This window comes from Sebastes fasciatus, chromosome 9 (genome assembly GCF_043250625.1).
Source record: "Sebastes fasciatus isolate fSebFas1 chromosome 9, fSebFas1.pri, whole genome shotgun sequence".
Lineage (NCBI taxonomy): Eukaryota > Metazoa > Chordata > Actinopteri > Perciformes > Sebastidae > Sebastes > Sebastes fasciatus.
The window spans coordinates 14,298,299-14,324,896 of NC_133803.1; the positions used below are offsets into that span (position 1 = coordinate 14,298,299).

General features: G+C 41.0%; 1 protein-coding gene across 1 annotated transcript in view; it reads left to right on the top strand.

Annotated features, from left to right (window-relative positions):
* LOC141773966 (serine protease HTRA1A-like) overlaps nt 1-21,710 on the top strand; it is a 33,208-nt gene extending 11,498 nt beyond the window's left edge. Inside the window, exons 3-9 of the mRNA XM_074646195.1 lie at nt 629-833; nt 15,979-16,173; nt 16,255-16,287; nt 16,639-16,753; nt 17,467-17,524; nt 17,679-17,774; nt 21,030-21,710. Of these exons, the coding sequence (XP_074502296.1) occupies nt 629-833; nt 15,979-16,173; nt 16,255-16,287; nt 16,639-16,753; nt 17,467-17,524; nt 17,679-17,774; nt 21,030-21,198 (871 nt within the window). The 3' untranslated portion in view covers nt 21,199-21,710. The remainder of the gene's footprint in view (nt 1-628; nt 834-15,978; nt 16,174-16,254; nt 16,288-16,638; nt 16,754-17,466; nt 17,525-17,678; nt 17,775-21,029) is intronic.
* The last annotated feature ends 4,888 nt before the right edge of the window (nt 21,711-26,598 follow it).

Sequence of the window (26,598 nt, forward strand, 5' to 3'; positions counted from 1 at the left end):
TGTGGGACAAATTGAAACACACTAGAATTTACAGCCCACCTGTGTACTTTCCCAGACCACACCAGTTGGTACAGCACCTTATTCTCCACTTCAGTCTTTCAACGTCTTTTCTTTTCAGCCTTTATGCTCTTTTATCTCTGCTCCTCGTCCTTCTTTGACACCTCAATTCTTCGTCTCCGTCGCGTCTGTCACTGTAGCTGGTAAAGTGGTTCTTTGAACGTCTGCCGCTCTCTGATTTCCACGTTTCCATCTTTCCCTCACTCAGATCTGTCCCTTTTTCTTCCCTCCTCCGCTGTCGCCGCCTCAGGTTGACTTGAAAGCTGTTTTTCCTTGAGGTTGTGCTGTATATTAAGTCTGCAGTGTGTGTTTGTTTCCTCTCACTGTTTTTATGTATATTTAATCTCCCCGGCTCACCTTTGAGTGCTTACCTACCTACTGTTTATATATTTACCTCCTGCACTCAAATGCTTTCAACTCACTTTTCTTTCAAATCCCGAGTGTTACACTGCTGTTACATCATGCATTGGTTTAGCTGTTTTCTCAGTTTGTTTTTCTAGAAGAAGAGACCTGTTGAAGGAGTGTAGAAGTGAATAGAAATACTTTAATCCCCTCCTCCTCCCTCCCACAGGATGACCTATTCCAAGCGGGAGGTGGCCGTGGCCAGTGGTTCTGGCTTTGTTGTGGCAGAGGATGGCCAGATAGTGACCAATGCCCACGTCGTGGCAAATAAGCACCGGGTGAAAGTGGAGCTGAAGAGCGGCGGCATCTACGAGGCCAAAATCAAAGACGTGGACGAGAAATCGGACATCGCCCTCATCAAGATCGAAGCACCGGTCAGTCAAAGTACCACACAGTCAGAAGGGCAGTAAAGTGACAGAACTAGTAGTGGCAGTTAGAGACATCTAGAAAGTGAAATGTTGATCAAACTAAGAGCTTGAACATGTTTTCTGTTCGCTTTTGTTTTATTGCCTATCTCAGCCAGGTCTCCCTTAGAGGGGGTGATTACCTTGGGTTAGCATCGACTAACTAAGACTTTACACACACCCCGTTGTATAAAGGCCTTAAGCGTAATACTCGCCTGTGAATATTACCTTATATGTCTAGGGCTTTTAATGTGAAGGCCCAGACACACCAAGTCGACATCAAAGAACTAGCAGCGATGAAGGCCGAGAACGGTGGATCTGGTCTGCGAAGCCTTTGTCAAGGTTGAAAGGAGTAATGAAGTTTGCCGTCTTGGTTCAGACTACGTGTTGTTGTTTCATAAATATAGGCACCACTCAACCCGTTCTGCACCACGTGACTGGTTGATTCCTTTATTCCCTTTTATTGCCATGTAATATTCGCATTCTGTGTGAAAGTACTCGTGACAAAAACAACAGTTTCAAAAAAATATATTGACGTGCACCCCCGGTATGTAAAGGCCTTAACTCAATGTAAAAACAGTTGCTAGCTGTTACCTTCTGCTTCCAGTGTTTATGCTAAGCTAAGCTAATCGCCTCCTGGCTCGTGCTCCATTATCAGCATACAGACATGCGAGTGGTATTGATCTTTTCATCAAAGTCTTAGCTGGACAGTGAATAAGGGTGTTTACCAAAACCATTCCTTAAAAGAGATATAATTTGTCTCATTGAGATGTGATTAGTTTAATTAAGGCCGGAGAAACAGGCTTATTAGAGGATACATTTCCTCCACTTTCCCACTAAACTTTCCATCACTTTTCTAATTCCTCCCCCTGTTGTTTGGTTCTTGACCCAAAGAATTACATTTACTCATCATGTCTAGTCACAACCACCAATGCACGTCACAACAAAACCACCATTTTGGCCATCCTCCAGCATGAGAACAATAAACGTTGCTTTCACAAAGTAGCGTTTTTTCAAAGATGTACAAGTCAATTGGAATGAGAACATTTGCAAAGGTACTCTTGACAAAGTTCTGTGCGCTCTCAACCAATGCAACAAGATCAAAACATTGATTCCTGTTTTGTAATTAAACTGTCTGGAGATTTGACGGCTGGGGGATTGAAGTCTGGCATGAAGGTTTTCTAAATCTAGATTATTCCGAGTGCAAGTGAAGTAAAGTGAGAATGCAGCTGCAGCCAAATGGGTCTTTAAAAAACAGCTGGCTGGCAGTCGGTCCAGATCCTGTTGGTGTTCAGACACGACAGGCTGCAAAAACAACCGACAGATATTACAAAACTCTCCTCACGAGCAACTTGCAGAGACTATCCCGACCTGTGGCCAGTTTAACTGAAGAGTTGAATATCTTTCTACACTTTGCTTCACAGGATATTTCCTACAGTTTTGTCCCTTGTTCCCTCCACGTCCCTATCTGTCTCTGTTTGTTTCTCCGTCTACTGGACTAAAGAGATCCAAGCTAGCGTGGCAGAGATCCAGGGTGTCATAACAGAGCAGAGTGCATTATGGAACTCACTCTCATGGCTGGGTGACACAGCTGAATAGATGTTCATGACGGAAACACAAGGTGGATTACAAAGACCTTCAAGCCTGAAAAGAGTTGAGTTGAAACATTCTGGTGTTTTGTTCGGCCGACAATTTTGAGCGAAGAATGCACAGAAAAGAGCAGTGACAGACGCCTTGTTTTGATTCATCCTATAATAAAAGCTGTTCCGTCTGTTGATGACAGGCTGATCTTCATGCGGGGGATTTGTTTGCATCACATGCTCAGTGTGTACAGCCTTTGCAGATTGCTGCAGATTCAGGAATTACTGAAGCATGAAAAATACCTTGTTGTGCTGCTCATCAACAATATATGCTTCATCATTGCAGAAGTCTTTTTATACAGTGCATGGAGAAATATTTTCCACCTTTCACCAAAATGACACCATGACTTAAGGAGAACCTATTATGCTTTGGTGGTTTTTCCCTTTCCGTTAGTGTGTTACTTCAGGCCAAAGGGAGTTACTCTCCTCCACAGAAACACTGCTCCTGAACTGCCTGAACCACCTTGCTTGAAGTCCTGCCTTTTCTTCCGTAACGTGGTGATGTCACCAAGTAACACACTTTGCCTAGCAGCTAGTTTGGGCGCCCTCAAACAGAGCTAGTTAGAGCAGAGCTGAAGCAGAGTCCGAAAAGTTTGGTTCGGTTGACCAATGACAACAGAGTGGTGGCAGGAGCTCAAACAGAGTGTTTCAGACGGAGGATGAAAAGAATTGCTGCAGCACAGCCGGTATGAGAAAAATAAAGCATTTCGCGAACATTAAAGCATGTAAAACATGTTCCAGTAGGAACCCAAAAGACAAGTGTACAAGTTTGCACCTGAAAATAAGCATAATAGGTCCTCTTTAACTGGTTGGTAAACAACATGTGTTTGTAATAAAGCAGGTCAGTTGTAATCAAATGACAGCCAGATGTATCCAGGGCGTCATACTGGTAGAAAACACACTCAACCATCATGGGTATGCTTGTTGTGATAAAGGGTGTAAGTCATTGTGTGATGTCGGAGCAGGTCATCCAGGCCATGAGTCAGTGATGAAGCCCCAGAAGACATGTGGTCTCTTTGGACAGGCAGATGGAACTGGCATTCCTGCTAATGAAGGGAGGTTGGCATGTGTGTGTGTGTGTGTGTGTGTGTGTGTGTGTGTGTGTGCGTGTGTGTGCGTGCGTGTGTGTGTGTGAGTGTGTGTGCGTGATGTGGAACCAGTGAGAGTTAATACAGGGCAAAATTAGAGGATGCTATAGAGGGTTATAATGAGAGAGTAGGAGGGCGTGCAAACTTGTCATTTTGGATTACATTTAAAAGGGAAAGTATAGTCATCCAAACCTATAGCTACAGGGTATTTAATTTCAGCACCCAAGAGTAATAACTGTAAATTCCAGCTTTGAAATATTCTTCCTTTATTCAAGGACAGTTCACTGAATTGTATAATTAACAGATTGCTGCCAAAGCAAGTCCAAGTCAAGTTACAAGTCTTCATAAGCAAATTACAAGTCAGTTGTCTGTCTATCGCGTTAGCTCTGACAGCCCTACTTTTTACACATAAAAACATGAAAACATATGATATGATGCAGTAGCATCATAGTAATATACCCATTAGTATACAAAGTATGTAAAATTAGATCCACATTGACGACCTACAACGTTAAAATGCTCTTACATGAATTTGTCAGTGATTAAAACGAATAATATAATATTCTTACTTAAGTAACATTTTGAATGCAGGACTGTTTACTTGTAATGGAGTATATTTAGAATGTGGTATATGTACTTTTACCTAAGTAAAGGATCTGAGTACTTTCACCACTGGAAACAGAAATGGACGCTCAAGTGAAAATAAAATATTAAATGAGCACACAAATATCTTTTCATCTCTAGGTTGAGGAGATTTTCAGATTAGAGTTTTAGTTTTTATAGAAATTGTCCTCAAGCATAAATTGGGCTGTTTTATAGCAAAATTACCATATGTGATTTTATAAATTCATATCCTGACTGGTGCTGAATATGTATCTTTAATCTTCCATCTGCTCCTTACTTTACTTTTCATCATCGCGTTCTCTTTTTTAAATAAAAGCTGAATGCTGTTAATGTCAGCACTCTAGAAGCAGATAATCAATAAACAATTGTACAAGTTTATGAGTGAGAAAGTTTAAAGTTAGGAGTGTAAAGACTCGCTTCTGTCTCATTTTTCTTCCCTTTCCTATGTGAAATTGGAGTTTATTGGTAGCGAGACCCAGTCCGTTCTCTGGGCTGTGGTCTACCCCTCAGCTCTGGGGAATACATTAGTCCGTCTACAGCAGCTGGAACTTCAGAGGGGAAGGGGATGGGGAAAGAGTGCCGTACTCACTTGTTCCTGTGTAGAGTATGGGGGGAAAAGAGAAAGCAAGAGGGACAGAGAAAGAGCGAGCGATGTGGTCAAGGCCTGGAAAATGGATCCATATGTCTGGAGAACAATGTGAGCTTATAGGCTAATGAGTGCATTGTGTGATGTGGCAACAGCACAATAATGATAGAACTCATTGTGCTTCAGCTTTTACAGCGAAATGCCTCTCATTAACCTCATTCTCTCACTCAGGACTTGGACACGGTCACATTCACTTGGAAGTGCTTATAATGATGGGTTCAGATTTACCTGCTTTCACTCTGACTAGAAGCTTGCTGACTTGGAAGGACATTTACTTAATCATATTGACTTATATTGACCCCCACGGACTTGGAAAGCAACCATGCTGACTTGGAATGACTTCAAAACACTCAAATGTAGCATGCAGGGAGTTTTCCATATCATTCCAGATCACTTTACTGCACGGCCTGTGCAGTCATTAACCTTGAGTTTTGAGTGCTTCATACTGCAAATGCAGCTGAATGCAGGGAACGCATTGATGCTTGGCTTTGTTCACACTGCAGCTCAAAAATTGTAGGCAAAGCAGGCCTGTCAAGCTTTGGATATTTTGATAAAACCAAGTTTGTAAGGAATAGTTTAATCTGTTTGTTTATTTGCTTTACTGTTAGCTGCAATACGTCTCCATGCCTGGCTCACTAGCTATCTTAGTGTTACTTCCAAAGGCCAAGAGTTAGCATATTATTAGCTATAACTACATTATGGAGTTACTAAAAAAGCCTTTTCAGGAGTTGAACTTTCACTAACGTTAGCGTCTCTCGCTCGCTCTTTCTTGAATTTATAGTGTACACACCAGTAACCGCAGCATTATCCTATTAGCCAGACACATCGGTCAGTCCCATAGACTATATATAAAGATGGACGGACGCGTCTCTACTTCCTCCCACTGTACAGAAGTGAAGCTAACTTGAGATTTTGACGTGATTTGGAGCCAGGGTCTGCACAGCTAGTAGTGATCGGGTGGTAGAGTCGCAGTATGGAGGTCACCCACCCGAACCAATCGCGAGCCGAGCACGGCCGTCAGCGAGAGAGAGTCACAGCTGCCAATCATGACGTCTCACCCCCTTTTTTTATAGCATCAATAACTTATTAAAACCAAATGAACACTTGAACATACATCAATACATCTTTGGGAAAATGTATTTGACGTCTACTTTGACTTTTTAGTTTGGCCTATGTCCCATCCGCTAACATGGAGGAGGTGGGATTTATAACCCATTCTGCAGCCAGCCACGAGGGGGAGATTGAGATGTTTTGGCTTCACTTTGGAGAGCTGTCATTTCGTCTATCTTGTCTTATATACAATCTATGGTTAGTCCTCATCCTTAGGCCTCATCCTCAAAGACTTTTGTCTTTCAAAGTATATATTTTTCTGTATTGCTTGTCCAGGTATGTTTTTGTCTAGTAAAAACACATTTACATTTCCCCTTATATTACCATCCTAATAACACTAGGGCAAACTGTACCCTGCAGTGCAAGTACATGCTTTTATTTGCTGACTTGTTGCTTAAAGAAAAAAGAGACATGACCTTCTCTTTCTTGTCTTTTAGCATGATATATAGCCACGAAGTTCATATTAAGAGCCTTTTACAGGGAAACAAGTCAGCCGGAGACAGATTTCAACCAATGACGTTGACGTTATAGCTTAGCTATATAACCTATGAAATATTCTAGCAACAGCTGTCATTTCAGCCGACAAAATCAACGTTTGCAGACTAAAAATGAGAAGCTTCTTTTGTCTACTTCTGTCTGAAGTCAAGGACTCATTGTTTCAAAAATGACTGCAAATGTTAATTTGCCACCATTATCAATGTGAACTGCATATACTGTATATCATACTAGAATGGAAAGCTTCCTATTCCTATTTTCAACACTAGAGGTGTTGTAATGATAAGTTACCTCAAAAAGAATTAAATCCCACTGAAACGGTTGGACGTAACTATAAATAAATTAGCCATTAACTTGACCCTCCTGCTAAAATCAGATTTACAAGATGTTGCAGTGTGGCAGAGAAAACTGGCCTCATGTTTCCCATACGGTCCCCTGAAACAATGCCACTGTCTGTCTCTGTATTACCCATCGCCTACTATTAAGAGTCCCAACCCGTCCCAAACCCATTTCCCCTCTTGGAAATTTGCCTGTTGCTGGTTTGGACTGGGCTATTATTGGAATATGTATGTGTGTGTGTGTGCGTCTGTGTTCATGAGCAGAGAGGAAAGAGAAGGAATGTGCCTCTCTGTAGCCATGTGCTCCTGCGTTTATCTATCTGTTTATCAGCAACATTTGCTAAATGCTTCCCCAGGAAGTAAGAGATATCCACATTCCCCTAGATGAACAGTACAAACGCAAGCTTGCAATCATGCAATCAATTATTCAAATCAGTGTGTGTGTGTGTGTGTGTGTGTGCGTGCGTGCGTGCGTGCGTGCGTGCGTGCGTGCGTGCGTGCGTGCGTGCGTGCGTGCGTGCGTGCGTGTGTATACATGGATGGGTTTAAAATGGCTCACTGTAGGGACTTGGAGAGGACACGCTCCATTGCCAGTGGAAAGACACAGCATGTCGTCCTTCAGAGACAGGCGGAGGGGAAATGAATCACATCCTCCTCTCCTCCTGACCTAACCTCTCTCCTTCATCTCTTGTCCCTGCAACCAAAATGGTTCCCATGCTTAAGGATGCAGTTGGGTGGGAGACGAGCCAAGGAAAACACACACTCACTCTTTTGCCCTGCTGGATCTTGATGCACTTTCTTTTCTTGGCTTTCTTTATTGCTGCGTAATTGTTTCCCAACCCCAGCAACCTTACCCACAACTGTTTCGGGTTATCAGTCAATGGCGTCACTTTAGATGCTTATTTAGAACAACCACAGCTTTAGTCAGAACAGAACAGTGTATTTTAGACATTCACTGACTATCAATTCATTTTATTTTTGAACTAAATAGAGGCTGTGATGCATTCTGTCACAACGCCTATTTTAAAGAGGATTAGGGGCGTAGATTATATCATCTGACCCTGCCTTTAAGGGTTAGTTCACCCAAATTTGGAAAAAAGGGCGAAAAACCATTGTCAAACATACTCTTACTGGCACATATCGGTGCAGATAGCCATACTTGCCAACCCTCCCGATTTTGCCGGGAGACTCACGGTTTTCATTGCCCTCTACCGGTTTCCTACCGGGGTCACAATTCTCCAGCATTTCTTTTTTCCTTTTTCTTCCTTTTCGTTATCTCAACATGTTTCTGGCACTATACAATGTTTATAAGCCCTACTGTTTCCACCTGGACGACAACAGAGCTACACCAAATGTCTTTTTCCGGTGAAGGAGAGCTGCTCGCAGCACCTCGGAGTGGTTTGAGCTGTGCTCGACGCAAATCACAGCATCACAGCAAAGCTGGCGTGGCGCAGCACAAGCCATTGGAAATAACGGGTTTCACAGTGCAGTGGTGCCATTGTCGTCTTGTGTCTGAAAGGGAAATGGAGAGTACCAAGAGAAAGAAATACTCAAGCAGGGGCAAAAAAAATTAATGAACGAATGGAAACTGATGAATATTAGCCTAGTTTATACCAGAGATTCACACGCCAGAGGGGCGAGTTATTCAGTTTTCTTTGCTGCTAATTAAAAGTCAAATTAAAAGTAGGCCTATTTAACAAAAATGCTGGTGCAGTGTACATATTATTTTATTTTCATTCTTTAAAAGTCATCAGAATACAGGAAACAAAGTCTCTGAAACTCTGAACATTTTTCTGGGGAGCACCCTCCAGACACCCGACTTTGGTTTTGAAATCCTCCCTATTTTGGAGATCTCAAGGTTGACAAGTATGCAGGTAGCTTTTTTTTTTTTTTTGCTAGGTACTTTGATCCTACTCTGAACTCCAATGCACTTGAAGTGAATGGAGCGTTTCAGACAGAGGGTGAAAAGAGGTGCTGCAGCACAGCCGATATGAGAAAAATATGGTGTTATTGAACATTAAAGCATGTAAACCTGCTCTAGTAGAAACCCAAAATACAAATATGCACCTGAAAATAAACATAATAGGTCATTTTTAAAACTGTTTTAATACTATGGGTACCAGGAACAAAATTCCATTCACCAGATTCTCAAAACCTGGAGAAATTAAACATTCTGCATAGCTAGATAGATATCACTAAGAGAGAAAATATGTTTTCTTGTAATTTAGCTAGTTGTGCTTTGTATTATACTAACTCATTTATTACAAGTGTCGTACTCCACAATTTGGGTGTAGGCTTTAGGAAAGTGCAACACATACAGGCAGGGCTGGGATCCAGGGACCCTCTGAGGTGCTTGAGGAGATTCCAGTATGCTCCCCCAGCCGTATAAAGTAGTCTGTCTAGACTACAGTATAACTGCCCTAGACATATAAACCTATAGAAATTAGAATTACAGTCAAAGTTTTCACTCTTGCCACTATTATCTCAGCGTGCAGTTAAACATCCATCCATTTTCTAAACCTATTCTCCCGTTCAAGGTCAGTGCAGGAACGTATCCTGGCGGTGAATGCTGAAAAGGTCGCCTGTCATCACAGAGCACGGTGAAACATTTCAAAACTATATAAATAAAAGCATGAGCTAATACTTTAGGTCAAAGAGAGTTGCAGTTCATATACTTTAGGCAGACTTCCTGAATCAAATGAAGACCTCATCTCCTCTCATCATTGTGATTTGTGCAGTTCAAAGTTGTTGTGGTGTCTAGCCAGAGCCGAGACGCCTCTGAAGTCCTCTGAGCTCTCGTGCAAAACTACACAGAGTGGAACATACACACGGAGCTCGCAGACATATGTTTGCTCTTATACACTCTACAAACCTTCCCAACAACATATGGAAACCATAGTGGTTTCCGTGCTGGTGTCAGCAAGGATATGGTTTAGCCTATGTGATTTGAACATGCTTGGAATTGCTCAATGGAGCAAAGACATAGTTAATGTACTTCTATGGCTCTGTGTGTAAAAATCGTAGTCATAACATCCACCTACATATCTATTTTTTATCTCAGTTTACCAGACATCGTAAACTATATATAAGAAGTGGACGTAGTTACAGTGACGTCACCCATTGGTTTGTGGACTGACGTTTTGACGCCTCGAGTTTGGCATTTTGGCCGTTTCCATCTTGAGCTATGTCTCAATTTGGATACTTCTGTTAGTATGCTTCCATGTAGTACACTTTGCACACTATGTACTTACTTGCGTAGTGAATTTCGACAGGGTAGTGTGGTCTCAAATCGCACTCAGCTGTAGTGCACTCACCGGAAGCTCTCTAGATCAGCTGGTGATAGTCAGCCATGGACATCACGTCGTATCGGCAGTAATTCAATTCAGACGGATAAATTAACCCAATAGCGGCTCCTATCCGACTACAATATAGTGGTACTTAGTGAAAAAATAATTTAGAGACCCAACAAGAGATCCCCCATGAGCATGCACTTGGTGCGACAGTGGCAAGAAAAAGCTCCCCTTTAACGGGTAGAAACATTGGGCAAAAGCGGGTCCCGGGTGGGCGGCCATCTGCCTCGACTGGTTGGGTTGGCTTCACTTTTCAGACCCACTGCCAAACATGCAAAAACAGGCATTCATCCACATACAAATGAGTCACGTACACACCATACAAGCAGATAAACACACACACATACCGTGTCCCCTCTCTCCAACCCCTCAGCCTGATCTTCTGATCCTCTGACTTGATGTTATGTATGAGCGTGTTGAATCCTGCCCCATTTTTATCTGCATTACAAGCCCGAGGGCACACGTTCAGACGTCAGCAGTAACAACCCTATACCTTTGTGTACTTATGAAGGTTGCAAGGTGGAACTTATAAAGTATGTTCCCTGCTTTGAAATCACTTGTGTGAAAGGAAGAGGAAAGCGTGAAGTGACCGTATATACAGTTCAGGGTCACACGCTGACCCAACCGAAGCAGCTTCCTAGTCTGAATGTGTGTATTTTTAAAGTGGTCTGTATATCTGAGCAGTGCCAGGTGTGTGGGTTTTAATTGACAGACTTGAGTTTGTGAGGGTTCATGCCCTGGCAGCCATCTCTCTCTCTGTGTGTGTCTGCGTGCCTCAGAGACTATTAAGCCACAGTCCATCCCAGCTTGACTGGAGTTAAAGTTTGCACCTGGTCCTCTATAGTCATAAAACGGTAGTTAGTGTAATGGTTTTTAAATGGGCCTTCAAACGAGCAAGGCCGTAATGTTAAACAATGACGCATCTCTATAGGAACTCTGCTGCTATTTTCAAAGCGATCTGATTGCTTGTCTGCCAGCATATCTGTCTTTTTGTCCCTTTGTCGGGGTGTCCCCGATAAACTAAATGTGCCTGTCTGTGCGCAGGAGGCTGAATCAAAACTCAACTCAGTGACAGAAAATAGAAAAAAAAAAGTCTGAACTTTTTTCACACCACATGCAACCACTTCTTCGGTTAAAGCTGTTTAGTCCTCTCTCCTTTAATCTGATGCCCCACTTCTCTCTCTTATCTAAGAACTTGGAAAACATGGTTTCCTTTGTGAGAGCTTTCATTTTCAGAAAGTAGATGCTATCCTCGTAGACTTTTTCCAAAACTCTGCAGCGCGTTGGTTTATTTTTTCTGACATACAGTATATATATATATACTCAAACTGTTGTTCTTATTTGTCTTGAACCCAAAATATTTCTCTGGTCATAATCTGATCTCTGCCAACCTGCGCTGCATGCATCACATAATATCAATAACAAGGCAGCATTTGACTCATTCGCCTCACATTCTCAGACTCTTTTCCCCGCGGTTTGTGGTGTTTGTTGTTCCCCTCTTTCACCTTGCCTCCTTCCTTTAAGTGTGGCTGTAGCGTCTTTGGGTGAAGTACGAGTGCAATCGTAACCTTCGTCTGAAATAGCAGGGTGAGTCACTTGGGTGGCCAGGAAGAGGCAGACTCACATGGCTGGATGATTTTCCACAACTCATTCCAGATTGCTGACTAGTCACGTTTCGTAAGTGATATGAAAGCGAGGAGTCTTTCAAAAAGTTGTGCATATCTGCATGTTCAGTGTTTGTTCCGCCATCTCACCTAGGCGTTGTTTGGCTGTCAGCGTATTGATGCATTTTGCACTCTTTTTACATGTTTTTGCTGAATGCATTGTGATTTTGTGTTGGTGTGTGTGTGTGAACTCTGCATTACTCGCGTTTATTAAAGGGATAGTTTGGGTGTTTTGAAGTGGAATTGTATGAGGTACTATTCAGTGTATTACCTACAACAGATGACAGATGACAGATGACATGCCCCCAGTTTGGAGAAACAGTTACCGCACGGAAGCAAATCAATGTACTGCTGTGGACAGTGCAGGCAGCAAAACATATTTTAGCCACCTAAAAGAAAGGCGCACCTAGAAAAAATCCATATCACTTTAAGCAACTGCTGTGTTTTGCGAGGTAAAATTATTGTTTTTGTCAATGGAGTCTGGTGGCTTTAGAGAAAGCATAGATAACGGCTTCAATTCCCCGTCGGAAACATAGACTGTATAGCTGTGTCAAGGTAAGGTAAATCGGCATAAATATTCTAAATAGAGTACACTTAAACTGATTTTTTTTGGGTGAGCCTTTCTTTTAGGTGGCTAAAATACGTTTTGCTGCCAGCCCCGTCCACAGCATTACATTACTTTGCTTCCGTGCGGTAACTCCTGTCTGCTTCTCCAAACTGCGGGCGTGCCAACATCTACTGTAGGTAATACACTGACTATGGAGAAGTACCTCAAACAACCCCACTTCAAAACACCCGAACTATCTCTCTACATTCTTTCAAAACACCTTATGATTAACTGGAGTCAAGCTGCAACCAAAGCGGCTCCTCAAAGCTGACATTTTGGAGATGCAAGGTTTTTTCCTGATGGCAACAGTTGCTATGACACCGCCAGTATCACTAACTGTTATCATAATCATGGTGACCGGCAAAGGCCGAGTCCTGGTTGTCTTGGCAGTGACTCACATCCACCTGACATCCTCTCTCTCTCTCAGCTGTGTGTGTTTCTCTTGCTTCCTCTCTCCATCTGGTTATACTCTTATCTCACATGGAGTGTGAAGGGAGAGGGGCGGCGGGGGGTGATTATACAGACCGCCACTCCTGTGTCAGGTGTCTGTTTGTGTGTGTGTTTGCACGCGCCAAACGCATGTTTCATGGTTTATGTACATACTGTACTACTACAGCCTATGTGTTTTTGTGCCATGTTTACTTTCCCCACGATGTTCTAACAAGCCCACAGGATTCATGAACACAGCCTTGGACATTTGTGTGTTTTGTATATGTGTATCTGTGTGTGTGTGTGAGGTAAGGTGGTAGAAAGGTTCTCTTCCTCAGTTACCAGCTATCACTATCTTTGTCTGCTTCTAATAATAACTTCACCTTAAGGGACGAGATTGTTTACAGCAAAGTATAACAAGACTGAATCAAAAGTGTGTCTTAAATGTTTTCCCACAATCCAATTTCTAATTTAATTTGCAGTTTTTTATGAATCAGGTGTCTGTTATCAGTTTATTTTGTCTTTATCTGCAGACATCCATGAACACAGAAATGCAAAAATGTATGCATGTAGCGAGGTGTCATGTTTTATGACTTGAGAATAGGGCTGTCAAATTCGATTTAACGCCACTAATTTCTTTAACGCATTAACGCAGCTGTTGTTGCCTGTTGGGCTTGAGTTTGCCATGTTATGATTTGAGCATATTTTTATGCTAAATGCAGTACCTTTGAGGGTTTTGGGACAATATTTGTCATTGTTTTGTGTTGGTAATTGATTTCCAATAATAAATATATACATATGTCTACATAAAGCAGCATATTTGCCCACTCCCATGTTGATAAGTGTATACCTGACAAATCTCTCTTTAAGGTACATTTTTACAATTGAGTTCCAATAATAAATATAGACATACATTTGCATAAGGAAAACATCTTGACAAATCTCCCTTTAAGGTACATTTTGAACAGATAAAAAATGTGCAATTAATCGCGATTAACTATGGACAACCATGCGATTAATCATGATTAAATATTTTAATAGATTGACAGCCCTACTTAAAGGCCCCATATCGTAAAAAGTAAGATTTTCATGTCTTTTAAATTATAAAGCAGGTTTAAGTGATATATAAATACTGTGAAAGTATCAAAACACTCAATCCACAGATAAATACACACAGCCCGTATTCAGAAACTGTGCGTTTGAAACAAGCCGTTTGGATTTCTCTCCATTTGTGATGTCACAAATCTACAATATTTAGACAATTCCACAGTTTTAAACGTAAACATTCAAAATGTGTCCCAGTTTATTTCTTGTTGCAGTGTATGTGAATGACATCAGCTGACAGGAAGTAAACATGAACCCAAACTGTTTCCTAGCAACGCAATTCTGTTGTCATTCTGTTGAAATGCACTAAAACGGAGCGTTTCTGATAGAGGGTGATTACGGGTATATTCAGACAGACAGTATGAGAGAAATAATGTGTTGTTTGAACATTAAAGCATATAAACCTGTTCTAGTAGAAACCCAAAATACATGTATGAACCTGAAGATGAGCATGATATGTCCCCTTTAAGAATAATATGACTTGTGATTTGCCTGCTGAGTTATCCTTTTGTCTGCGTGTGCCAACTTGTGTTGCTGTCTCAGTTACCTTGCAGCCTATTTATAACCCTGAGTAAACAAAATGGATACATAGGAGGAGCATTCGAGACAGGTCCTTTAAGCTAAGATGGTGCAGGGCGTTGGGTCTCTTCACGGACTCAACGTGATGTGGTGGCGCCTGGCCTTTGACTGCAGGCTGCCCGGCAGAGATGATTTCATTCAGAGAAGGAAACTGTCTCTGCGGATGGATAAATATATCCTGTCTGTCTGTAGAGGCCAGCTCTCAGTAGCCTGGTTTCCCTTGCCCAGCAGTGTAACAGGGTTAACCAGAGCAGCTTAAGGTACTCATTATTTACCGTATATCAGTACATTTTCCAGCATCTGTGGACCACACTCCCCATTAGGCATGATTTGTCAGCTGGGCTACACTTTCAGTTAAACAAAGAAGCTTTTGATCTTGATTATTAGCATTTCGAGTCGGGTTGTTTTGGCGTAAATGTCACTTTATTACTGCTGTGGAAAAGGAGTAATTGTTTTTGTATGGGAGCACTGCCATGCAGCATTGAGTGGGTTGTGTTTAGAAGACTGTTAGTGGTTTTGCTGTAATTATTTTCCTGCCGTCCACTCGTAAAACACATGATCATGAGAAGAAGGGTAATTGCAGTCGAAGCAACACTGAGTCTGTGTTTTTCTTTTAGAGTTGCACTCTTGGAAAAGTTGAAACTATGTTGCATTACATTGTCTTCCGTGATGACAGTGTATCAGTCACCAAAACATAACAGTGTCACCGTTCATTCAGATCACCTTCCACTAACAGGCGACATTAGATTTTCTACATAGGCATAAGAAGGAGCTGAGGGTCATCTTGGTGACGCAATAATGACACCTTTTCTGTACATATGCCAATGCATTTTGCATGCATACATTCATTTATACATTTATTTTTATTTATTTATAAACTATTCATTTGATGTTTTTGTTCCTACCTGCTGCTCCAACACAGTCTCACGGCAGTTTGTGAAATAATCACGAAATTTAATCTATTTGATTCGTGTACATAGACACAAATTTCCATTTTTCTCATGACGTTCAGCACGACTTTCAACAACATATTCTTCGTGCGTTTTCCTACAAATGTCCAACAACACGTGACGCTCGTCAATTTCCGCTCCAGTCTTTTCAAAATAAAAATATTTAGTTAAGTCTAGGAATAGATCGACATGGTTAGGTTTAGGCAACAGACTACTTAGTTAGGCTTAAGAAATAATTGACTTGGTTAGGCTTAGGCAACAAACGACTTAGTTAGGTTTAGAAATAGACCGACATGGTTAGGCATAGGCAACAAAACTACTTAAGTTTGTGGATTAAATACGAATTGGTTCTGAACTGCTGTGCGACTGGGCTGGCTGGTCTGCATGACCATTCGTTTTATACTGCAAAGCCTCATGAATCATTCTTTTTTCTCAGTAACGTTGGCCTCCAGTAATGTAACGTGTTGTCCCTCTGTGTTTCCTACTTGCAGACCAAGCTTCCTGTGCTGCCGCTGGGCCGCTCAGCAGACCTGAGACCAGGGGAGTTTGTGGTTGCTATCGGCAGCCCGTTTTCCCTCCAGAACACAGTAACTACGGGAATCGTCAGCACCACTCAGCGAGGGGGCAGAGAGCTGGGCCTTCCCAACTCCGACATGGAGTATATTCAAACCGATGCCATCATAAATGTAAGCGAACAAAGATGCATGCATACACTTTGTTTTTCTCACAAATACAAATATTAAGTGGTATGTTTGTTTGGCTTGCAGTACGGCAACTCCGGAGGGCCTCTGGTAAATCTGGTAAGCTATTTTTTATTTCGGTTGCAGACCCATTTTTGCTTTCCCATGACATGTTAAAATCATAGACTGTATATATAGATGGACAACGCGTCTCCACTTCCTCCAACTGTACAAAAGTGAAGCCAAAATATGGTTGTGTCAATAAGGTAACAGCCAAATTGCGAAACTCTTGCGAGATGGTTAAGGTTAGGTATACTGCAGCCACCCACCAGGGGGTGATCAAGATGTTTTGGCTTCACTTTTAGGGAGCTGTCATGTCGTCTATCTTTGCATACAGTCTATGGTTTAAATCCATATAATAATTTGCAGTTGTTCGTTACCAGAAACTAAACAGAGGTTTGTTTTTTTAAGGATGGTGAGGTGATCGGGATCAATACGTTGAAAGTGACAGCTGGCATCTCCTTCGCTATACCCTCAGATAAAATTCGAGAGTTCTTGACAGAGTCCTACGACAGGCTGTCCAGAGGTATGAGCTCTCGCTGACACAACTTACTGTATATGTTTTCATTTTATGGCTTCTACTCACTCACCAAGACAAACTGTAGGAGGCAAATTTTGAATAATTGGCCACAAGAGTTGGACCAAGATCCCATATGCACATACAGTAAAGGAGCATAATAATAATTCAACGTGCCAGTTTTTTGGTTATTTTTCATCTCAGTGTGCTCTCTTGAGATATATTGACTACATTTTTAGCTTTATGAATCCGTGCCAAGCATTACCCAACAGGATTATGACATTGTAAATATACTACTAAGATGAAAAATGACAGTACCTGTCAGGTTGTTCTTTTATTTTATTGCTTTTCACCCTTTACCTCATATAGCGATTTGGAAATAGCACACACTCACATGTATTTTATATGTGACTGCCAACCTGGCTTCTTGATTTGATTTGTCGATATGATGAAATAACTGAAAAACAAGATGATGAAACGTGGAAGATGGAGTGTATGGACATGTGCACACTGTCCTGAGAAACACGTGCAAGATAAGTGAGGCGATCTTATGATCCGCTGTCTGATCTAAAGTAATATGTCCATCACTCACATACAGAAAGAAAACACCTTGGAGGATTTTTATTTTCTTCGAGTTCAAAACAAATGCCCTCATAAAACCAGACTGTTGCAGGCGAGAGGCTGAATGATTGTATCTGTATTGTGTTGTTGTCCATCTCTAGGGAGACCGGCTGCTAAGAAGAAGTATATTGGTGTGAGGATGATGACTCTCACTCCAACGTGAGTTGCACACTTTTATACATCGCCAGAGGAATAGCAACAGTACAACCTTCATGATGCTTAGATAATGGGAAACTACAACATTTTAATTTCTGGTTTTAGATAAAAAAAATGGCTGTTAATTACTAAACTCTGCTCCCTTTTCTTTCTCTAGGCTGGCCAAAGAGCTGAAGACTCGACACCGTGACTTCCCTGACATCACCTCTGGAGCTTACGTTATGGAGGTCATCGCAAAGACACCAGCTGCAACGTAAGGAAGACGTTTTGTCCATATGGCTCCATAAGAGTGGGCTCAGTGTCAAATTATAACATCATGGTTTTCAGTGAGGTGTAAATCAGGGTTATTATACTTAACAAAACTGAAAATAAAACGAAAATAAGCAGTTGAAAAATAGTGTTAGTAAACTGAAACAAAATACAAACTATATCCTTTAAAGGAACAGTATGTAACATTTAGGGGGAATTTATTGGCAGAAATGGAATTTCTATAGTTAGTGTCTTAAAAAAGGCGGTTGCCAACAAGTGGCTAAATGAGACTACTAAAAGTTTACAGCCTTATTCTCGCGCTCATGTGACCATGGAGGCGTTAGTTTACAGCCTAACGTTAGCTTTTTACTTCAGGTGATTGCATTCACGCTACAAAAATCATAAAAGTGGTCTTCATTTGTGGAGATTATCTTGCTGAACAAAATGTGTAAGTATCATAAATGTTTGTTTGCAACAGAGTTTATTTTCTGCAATAATCCAAAACCCAATGAAAAAATCCCCTTGGCTTTTTGTGGAGGGAACCAGGGCGATGCTAACTTCCGGGGTTGGCCTACAAAAATACGTTGTTATAATTATAACCTTTTTGCAAATGCAAGTTCTCTGACTCTTTCTCAGTTATGGGATATTGTCTTTGTCACTTTATGCTACAAGTGCACTTTAATTCACTGTCATCACTCTCCATGCAGCTCCTGCTCCCTTCTCACAATGCAAATAGACCGTCCATTTCCTTCCTTCCTTCCTTTATTTGATTTCTCGCCTCTAACTGTCAAGTGTGCACACATTGACACACACACTCAAACACACACCACACAACTGTTTTAGCAGAACGTAAATTCATGGCTCACTCCGGCGTGCCTGGAGTGCCTGGCCATCTGAAATATCCCCCTCCTCCCACAATCGCAACCCACTCCAATCAGCCACCACCACAGCTCCAGTAGAGTGGGGCTCGGAAGACGCTGAGGTCAGCAATTTCCTTCAAACCTCATGCGGGGAGGTTACTAGCTGCGCTGTGGTTTTCCTGCGCCTGCTCACCCAGCTCACTGCAGAGCGGTGTCCCCTAGAGGGCCTCGACAGACTTTACTCACTACCTAAAAATCACCCTATTTTTTGCATAATAACATTTCTGTGGTTCCTTTTATGATCCGTGTTATTTTCTATGCTGCTCTTTCATGCTTTTGATCTCGCTCTGTTTTGTGTTGCTTTACTATGGCCTTTAGAAATCTTGACCCCGCTGTAGAGACCCATCCATTTGCTCTGTCGGAGGTGTTGGAGCAGCTGAGCGTAATGAGCTGCAGTTCTGTTTATGGATGCCGTAGCGAGCGAAGGTGTGGTGGTCTGTGTTTACATGTGGCTGTGATTAAGCAGCTGTGTGGAGAGTGAGCTTTTGATATCACTGCTGGTTACCGCCGGGGTCTGCGTCTGATTTCAGGTTTACTGGTTTGTTTTCTTTATTATTATGGGTGTACGTTCGGCCAATATGTTTTTATTTGCGTTCTAATCTCGCTGTGCTATCATTGCCATCCTGATCGCCTGATGTTCTTTAGATTTTACGTTGGTTCAGATTGTGCTCACGGGCCTGTAAACAAACCTCATTCTCATTTTACAACTAAACAGTACACTACAAGATGTTTCTGAAAACATTTTACATGAGAAATAGGCATTCCAGTAACATAATTGATTCATATTTGATCAGCGCTGCCTTTTTTGACCGTTTGATTGGAGTTTGCGAGTCAGCTGCTCAGAGACGGCAAGGCTCCAGCTCGGCTCTGATTGGATGTTTTCCTCCGGTCTGAGAAATCTTGCAGATGCCATTAGGAGCACCGGAGGACACAGAGGCACATCATTTTTTTTCAGATTATCTGTCTCATGCACTACTGTCAGGATATAGTGACCGTTTTATAAAAATAACTTTTTTAAATCACATTTGCTCCAATCCTGCTGCTTTAATTGAAACTGCTGTTTTAATTCTTTCTACTAAAATCTAAAGAGGAAATTATAGTAAAACATTATGCAAGCAGAGAGAAGGAATTGTCATAAAACCAACACATTTGATCATTAAAGCATAAGACTGATGATATTGGACATTTTTACTATTGTCAACAAATGAACAGACCAAAACCAATAATGTGTTATTCTGTCTCTCAGTACGCTCAGCTGGAAGCCCATTGGTTCCTAATAAAGATGTACATTTTAAAAAATGGCTCATGAATAATTTCACTTTTCAATTTCCTATAACAGCTGGGTACTGTCATTTTTAGCAAACGTTACTCAAGCAGGATTTAATAGTGCATTTGATGGGGACTATTTTTAGCGGTGGAAAAATACACATTTGGCACTCCAGTGAATATTTCCAGCTCTTAGCCACAGTGCCTGTGTTCATCGAAATGAAGGAATATGTGACCCAGGGCAACATCGTGGGTCATTCATCTGTTTTTAATTGTTTTTTGACAACAATGGAAGAATAAGAAGAAGAGGAATAAGATATGTCAAACTTTAAATACACAGACAATATTTGATATCAGTTCATTGATTTTGGTCCTTTCATGGGATTTGCTGATGATGAAAACATAGTATATCATATATCCTATCATATACAATTTAAGTTCTTACACAATGTATACTGACTAAGGCCACATGCGGAACAGCCAGGGCCCTAGGTGAAATTTAAACCCTAACCCTAGCCCCGTAAACCACAACACACACCAGACATCCCGATGAACTGTCCAAAAATTAAGATTTTTATTTTCAAAAATAACTATGTATTGTAATACGAATAAACAATTAGTCCCTGATATTGTTGGCTTAAAAGTGTTTAGTTAGTTTCACTACTAGAGTTAAAGGGGTGAAAAATGTCTTTATTTGATAATTTGTTATCCCAATACAGAAAATGAGGAAGGGCACCCACCAGCATTTTCTTTTTTTAGAGGGTGACCCCCTATGAGGATACGAGTGATGGGGGGTGACATGCAATAGCTGGACTTAAACTAGTGACCTTCTAGCCCCATACCAACACATTCTCACTCCCAAATTGTCAAATACCGCCGCTTGGTCAGTGCCCCTCGGCACAGGGTACCCCTCTTGCGTTACTTTTACCTCCTTAGTGGCTAAAACTGTGCCAGATTATCATTTCTAAGATAATCAGGCCCATAAAACTAAAATGGCATAATGTTTTGCTGTTATCCATACAACAAGTGCCATTTATGAAGCCATCTCTTCTTCTTCTTTTTCTCTCCTCCAGTGCTGGGCTCAAAGAACATGACGTCATCATCTCGATCAACGGCCAAAGGATCTCATCAGCGAATGATGTCACTTCCGCCATCAAGCAGGACGGCACCTTGAGAGTAGTTGTGCGCCGTGGAAATGAGGACGCCATCCTCACGGTTGTTCCCATGGAGATCGACCCTTGACCTTCCACAAAGCAGCACCATAGGAGCTGGAGCTAGGTTTTACTTATCACCAGTGGACCTTACATTGGAGAGGGGCTTCTACTGACACCCGCTCCTCCTGTGGCCAAAGGCCAGTGGCGCCACACATCCAGGAAAATTCTGGCTTTGCCTTGAAAGGAGCGACTGCACAGATGCTCTAAAAGCAGCGCTGACCGTTCTCCATGTGTGTTTTCACGTTTAGTCTTTAATACTTTGATCAATGCGTCTGCTGTTTGGTCACAAACATAAGAAGCTGGTTATCGGCATATTGTTTTTATCTGCTTTCTCTTGTTTTGTGTCTTTTTTAATATGGACTTCTGCTCAGCCAGGCCTTCCACTGCAATTTAGAGACTCGTTGGGCAAATCTGATTTGTATAATTATTGTTTTCTAAACTCCTTTTTTTAAAGTACTGTAGAATGTTCTTTTTTTGTTGATTATGTGATGTATACTGAGAAGAAAATAAAGGGTTTACCTTCTTTTGTTTTGACACTCACCATGCTGGCTGTCTCATTTTCTTCCCATTTCACTCACTCATAAACAGACACACACGTTTTGAGATGGACTGCACCCAGGTTGACATTACAATATTTTCACAACGGGGACATAAAACCAATCGGGATCTGGTTTAAATCTGATTTTATTGCCTTCATATGGACTTGATAGTGGTTTGGTGTGATTGTTGAGCCAGGGGCTCCGCAAAAGCTGACCTCAGAGACAGGAGTGCGCGCCAAACAGAGATTCGACCCACGATGCAGCGGCCACAGATGTGGGTCTCGCATGAATACACTCAATGTTTTGGTAGAGATTTTTGTTTACCACATACATTTTGGATGAAGATGATGAAGTAGACCTCATGAGAACACATTACACAATGCTTCAAGATTTACCATCATTAAATGTAAATAAATCTGCAATGGAAAAACTGCGCAGAAGCTTTGTCTTTATTGTCACCCACCATGACTGAAAATGAAAGGTCTGAAAAGTATATTTAAAAGACAGAGGGACATATTCTGTCATTCAGCAGTGTGGCTACCCAGTTTTTACATTTTAATTTAACACCATGCCTCTAATAACCAGTGGATGTCTATCCTTTTACACCCCATTTTCCATTCCCATACACCACATGGAAGTGATATTACAGATGCTTTCCCATGATGTTAAGCAGCCAACATAAATATATCATAAAAACACATTCTTTTCAGGATCTACTGGACAATATAAAATATTTTTACATGTTTCGGATAAATATTATCACATATGGGCCCCCAATTGATAGATGTATTACAGCTTTTTTCTCATTCCCTTTGGCTCATTTTTCGAAACAGTCTTTCTCTAAACTGTTAGTGAAATTGTCACAACTGTTTGATTGGACATCACAACTCTATTGCATGTTGGCAAAAGGTCGTAACTCACCCAAAACACTTCATTCATTCTTCAAAACCAAGTTATTGTGTCAGTAAATTAGCCAATGGCACCAAAAGTTGTTTTGTAATCGTCTATGTCTACATGTTTTCTCACCATGACAGTCAACCCTGGAAATGTTTCTTATATACTAATCTCTGTTTTGTTCTACTTTTCTTTTAACACTGACTGGTTACTGTACAATACCAGAATGTAACTTTTGTCTTGCCGAATGCTATTGTATATCACACTGAGTTGTTCAGATTCCCATTTCAACAGTTGGTCAAAGTTTACTGGGAAAAGTCAATATTGTAGTAACTACACAGAAAAAGGATATGTACTGTAAATAGAAAATTCTCTTGTGATCGTTCATGTAAAGTTATATACTGTGAACAGAAAATTTGTCACAAAATGACATCTATGCCAAAAAAACAAACATCCCTGCAACAATGAAAAAAAAAACTGCGGTAATTCAGTTAAAAAACAACAAATTGTACCTCCTCTTCGTAGATATTTATGGAATATACGATATGCAAGTCCGACAGATTTTGTGAGTTGAATGGATAATTTTTCATGTGATGGCTCAAACAATGAAAGAATGTTTAGAGGTTGTGAAGAGGATGACAGTTTCACTGAGATTCAACTCATCAGTTTTGATCAGCAAGCCATGTGCAAGTGGTTACTGTACTTACTCTTTTGCACATACGTGCCAAAACACGTGCAATTTGCTTGAATGATTGAGAAAATCGAATCTGTTGTGAACAACAAACTATTTGTTCAGAGATTTGAGCGTTTTGTTTTGAAAAAAATGATTGTCATTTGAGAATTAAACTAATAAGCCAATGAGAAAAACTGTAATTCGCGGTCAAAGGCTAAAGGTGCATTTTTGAAAAACAATCAAAAAAGCACTGAGACAGAAACGTGACAGCAAGTATTGCTGCCATCTCATGGATCTGCGTCAGTGTTGCAGTCTCTCTTCTTTAATTTACCGGTCTGACTATGTTGCAAATATTTCAGGCAGATGTTCAACACCAAATTCTATGTTTTTATTTCACTTGGCGCCGGCGCAGATTCCTGACTCATTTATTCCAAGACAGCAAAACATTCAGAGAGATTACAGCATACATTGGACCGTAAAGCTTGCCTGTTGAGAGAGGCAATGACTGCCAAACTGCCAAACCCTGGGCTCAAAAGCATCAGTCACCCAGGGCATGGCCGTATTACCTCACCACCTCTGAGCCTTGATGTGGACTGACAGTCTCTCTGTCACATGCAGATGCCAAAAAATCTGCATGTTGAACTCTGACTGAATATGATGAGTGATTTCATACTCTTATCTTTGTCCAAACGTTGCATAATGATGACGAAACCTTTGGTCATTTGGTTAATTGTGATCTAAAACAGGACTTTACCTCATCTGAAAAGAAATATTTTGATTTGCCATTTTATTGTTGATTTCATGGGATTACAGTACATATAGAGAACAGCTGTGGCCCCGTTACATAATAGGGGTATAGGATATAAGGCTAGGAGTTATTTTATTTACTTTGGGTCAGATGGAGAAGAAAACAACCTAAAAAGCATTTCAAATGCTTCCCATGAGAAATCAGTATCCCTCTGTTTCTGAACTGAGACCAGCCATTTCTACAGAGCTGACCCCATCTTTATAAGGACCTCCAATGCTTTGAAGGAGATGTTTTGATGTCGGTCCAGGCTGAGTAATGTTCATTTCAGTGTTGATACAGTTGGGACCACTTCGCCCTGCAGACCCAGGCTGTTTATAACGCACTATTCATTCATTTGACACCATCTGCGCCCCAGACCAGTGCCAGTGTTGGTGATCTATATGCTTTCTGTTTCCAGCATGCTGCAGGTGTTTGAACATTCAGTCCAGTGAGCACATAATGATCAAACTTGGCTGCATATTATATATAAATATATATATACTGTCAAAGTTAATGTGATAATAACGTGTTAACACAAATTTGTTTTAACGCCACTGATTTCTTTAACGCATTAACGTCAATAACATGACTGCCGTTGGGCACGGCCACTGTTTGATCTTTCAGAGGTTGTAGCGTGCTCAGTTTTAAAGCCATGTCATAGTAGCTTGTTGCGAAGGAAGATAAATAAAGCTCCAAATTTACGCTAAATTTTGGTGAGGAAAAACTGGCATGGCCAGGTCTCTTGACCTCTGACCTCAAGATATGTGAATGAAAATGGGTTCTATGGGTACCCACGAGTCTCCCCTCTACAGACATGCCCACTTTATGATAATCACATGCAGTTTTTCCCATGATATTAGTATGCTCCCAATACAATGGAGGCGAATGGAAATGTGCTTGTGGAGCCCTTGACATTAAAAACATTAGCCTACGTTGAAAAAAAATCAACAGCAACTTGCATGTCTGGTTACATGTGAACATAATTACTTTTTACTGAACAAACTGTTAATTTGAGTGAACTGACCCTTTAAATACTGATTATTTGAAATTGAATTTACTCTAAGATTACTGAGTACACATTAAGAAATAAACTCAGAAAAAAAAGTTTAGAAATTTGTGTTTGGTCAATAATTTCTCTGTTGTTACAATGCTAATGGTCATTGTATTTTACATCGTTGGAAAGCCTGTTTATTTACCTTCACAATGATGTCCAACTTGTAAGGATCATGCATTTGTGGGATGAGCAGCACAGCTGATTATGTGGGTAGCGCCCAAGAAAGATTTGCCAAAATTCTCTGCCAATGCCACACGTTGGCTGACCTGCAACGAATCCTGGTTGAGGAATGGAACGCCATCCCACAGCAACGTGTGACCAGGTTGGTGACCAGCATGTGGAGGAGGTGTCAGGCTGTTGTGGCTGCGTATGGATCTTCCACCCGCTACTGAGGCTCCTGACGGTGTATTAAATGAATAAAGTGTAAAATAGCCAATATGTCTTGTTTGTTCCTTGTTACTGATAGAGAGTTCAATCATCCGATCCACCAAACAACTCAAAACAAGAGTCACTTCCAACAGGAGAATACACTGTTTACCATTGGCAGAGCATTTTGGCAAATTTTTCTCGGGCGCTCCCCACATAATCAGCTGTGCTGCTCCAAAAATAAAATAAATAAACATAAATAATGCTAAATTGTTAGAGGTCTAGGACAGCACACCCTATTATCTAGGGCACTGACATGCATAAAACAAGCACAGGAGTTAAGCTGAAGAGTTGAACACAAAGAAAAATCAGGGGTCCTTCCAATGTTTCGTTTGAAATATTCCTGGTCAAATATATACACACATATACTGTATCCATATATATACATATATATATATATATAAGATACGATAAGATAAGATAAGATGAACCTTTATTAATCCCCGGAGGGAAAACCAGGTGTCAAAGCAGCAACATCAGCAACATCAGCAAACACAGTGAAACACAGGAGAGGTATAAAGGTATACAACAATTATAAAAACAATAAATAAAAATAATAAAAGATACAGAGTGAATGGGTGAACATAGTGTGTACAGTCTGTCAATAAATAAATGTAATATGTACATATGTGCAGTCTATAAAGTGGTATATAGGATGTATAGTGTAAAGTAAGTGTAAAGTGTGCCAGTGGTTAGAGTCCAAGATGGTTGTAGATAGTGCATGTTAAAGTTCTTAAAGTCCTCATAGTTCTCATATGGGGGTCATATACACTCACCGGCCACTTTATTAGGTACAAGGTGTACCTAATAAAGTGGCCGGTGCTAGTACCGGGTGGTCTTCTGCTGCTGTAGCCCATCTGCTTCAAGGTTGGACGTGTTGTGCGTTCAGAGATGGTATTCTGCATACCTTGGTTGTAACGAGTGGTTATTTGAGTTACTTTTGCCTTTCTATCATCTCGAACCACTCTGCCCATTCTCCTCTGACCTCTGACATCAACAAGTGCATTTCCGGCCACTCAACTGCCGCTCACTGGATATTTTCTCTTTTTCGGACC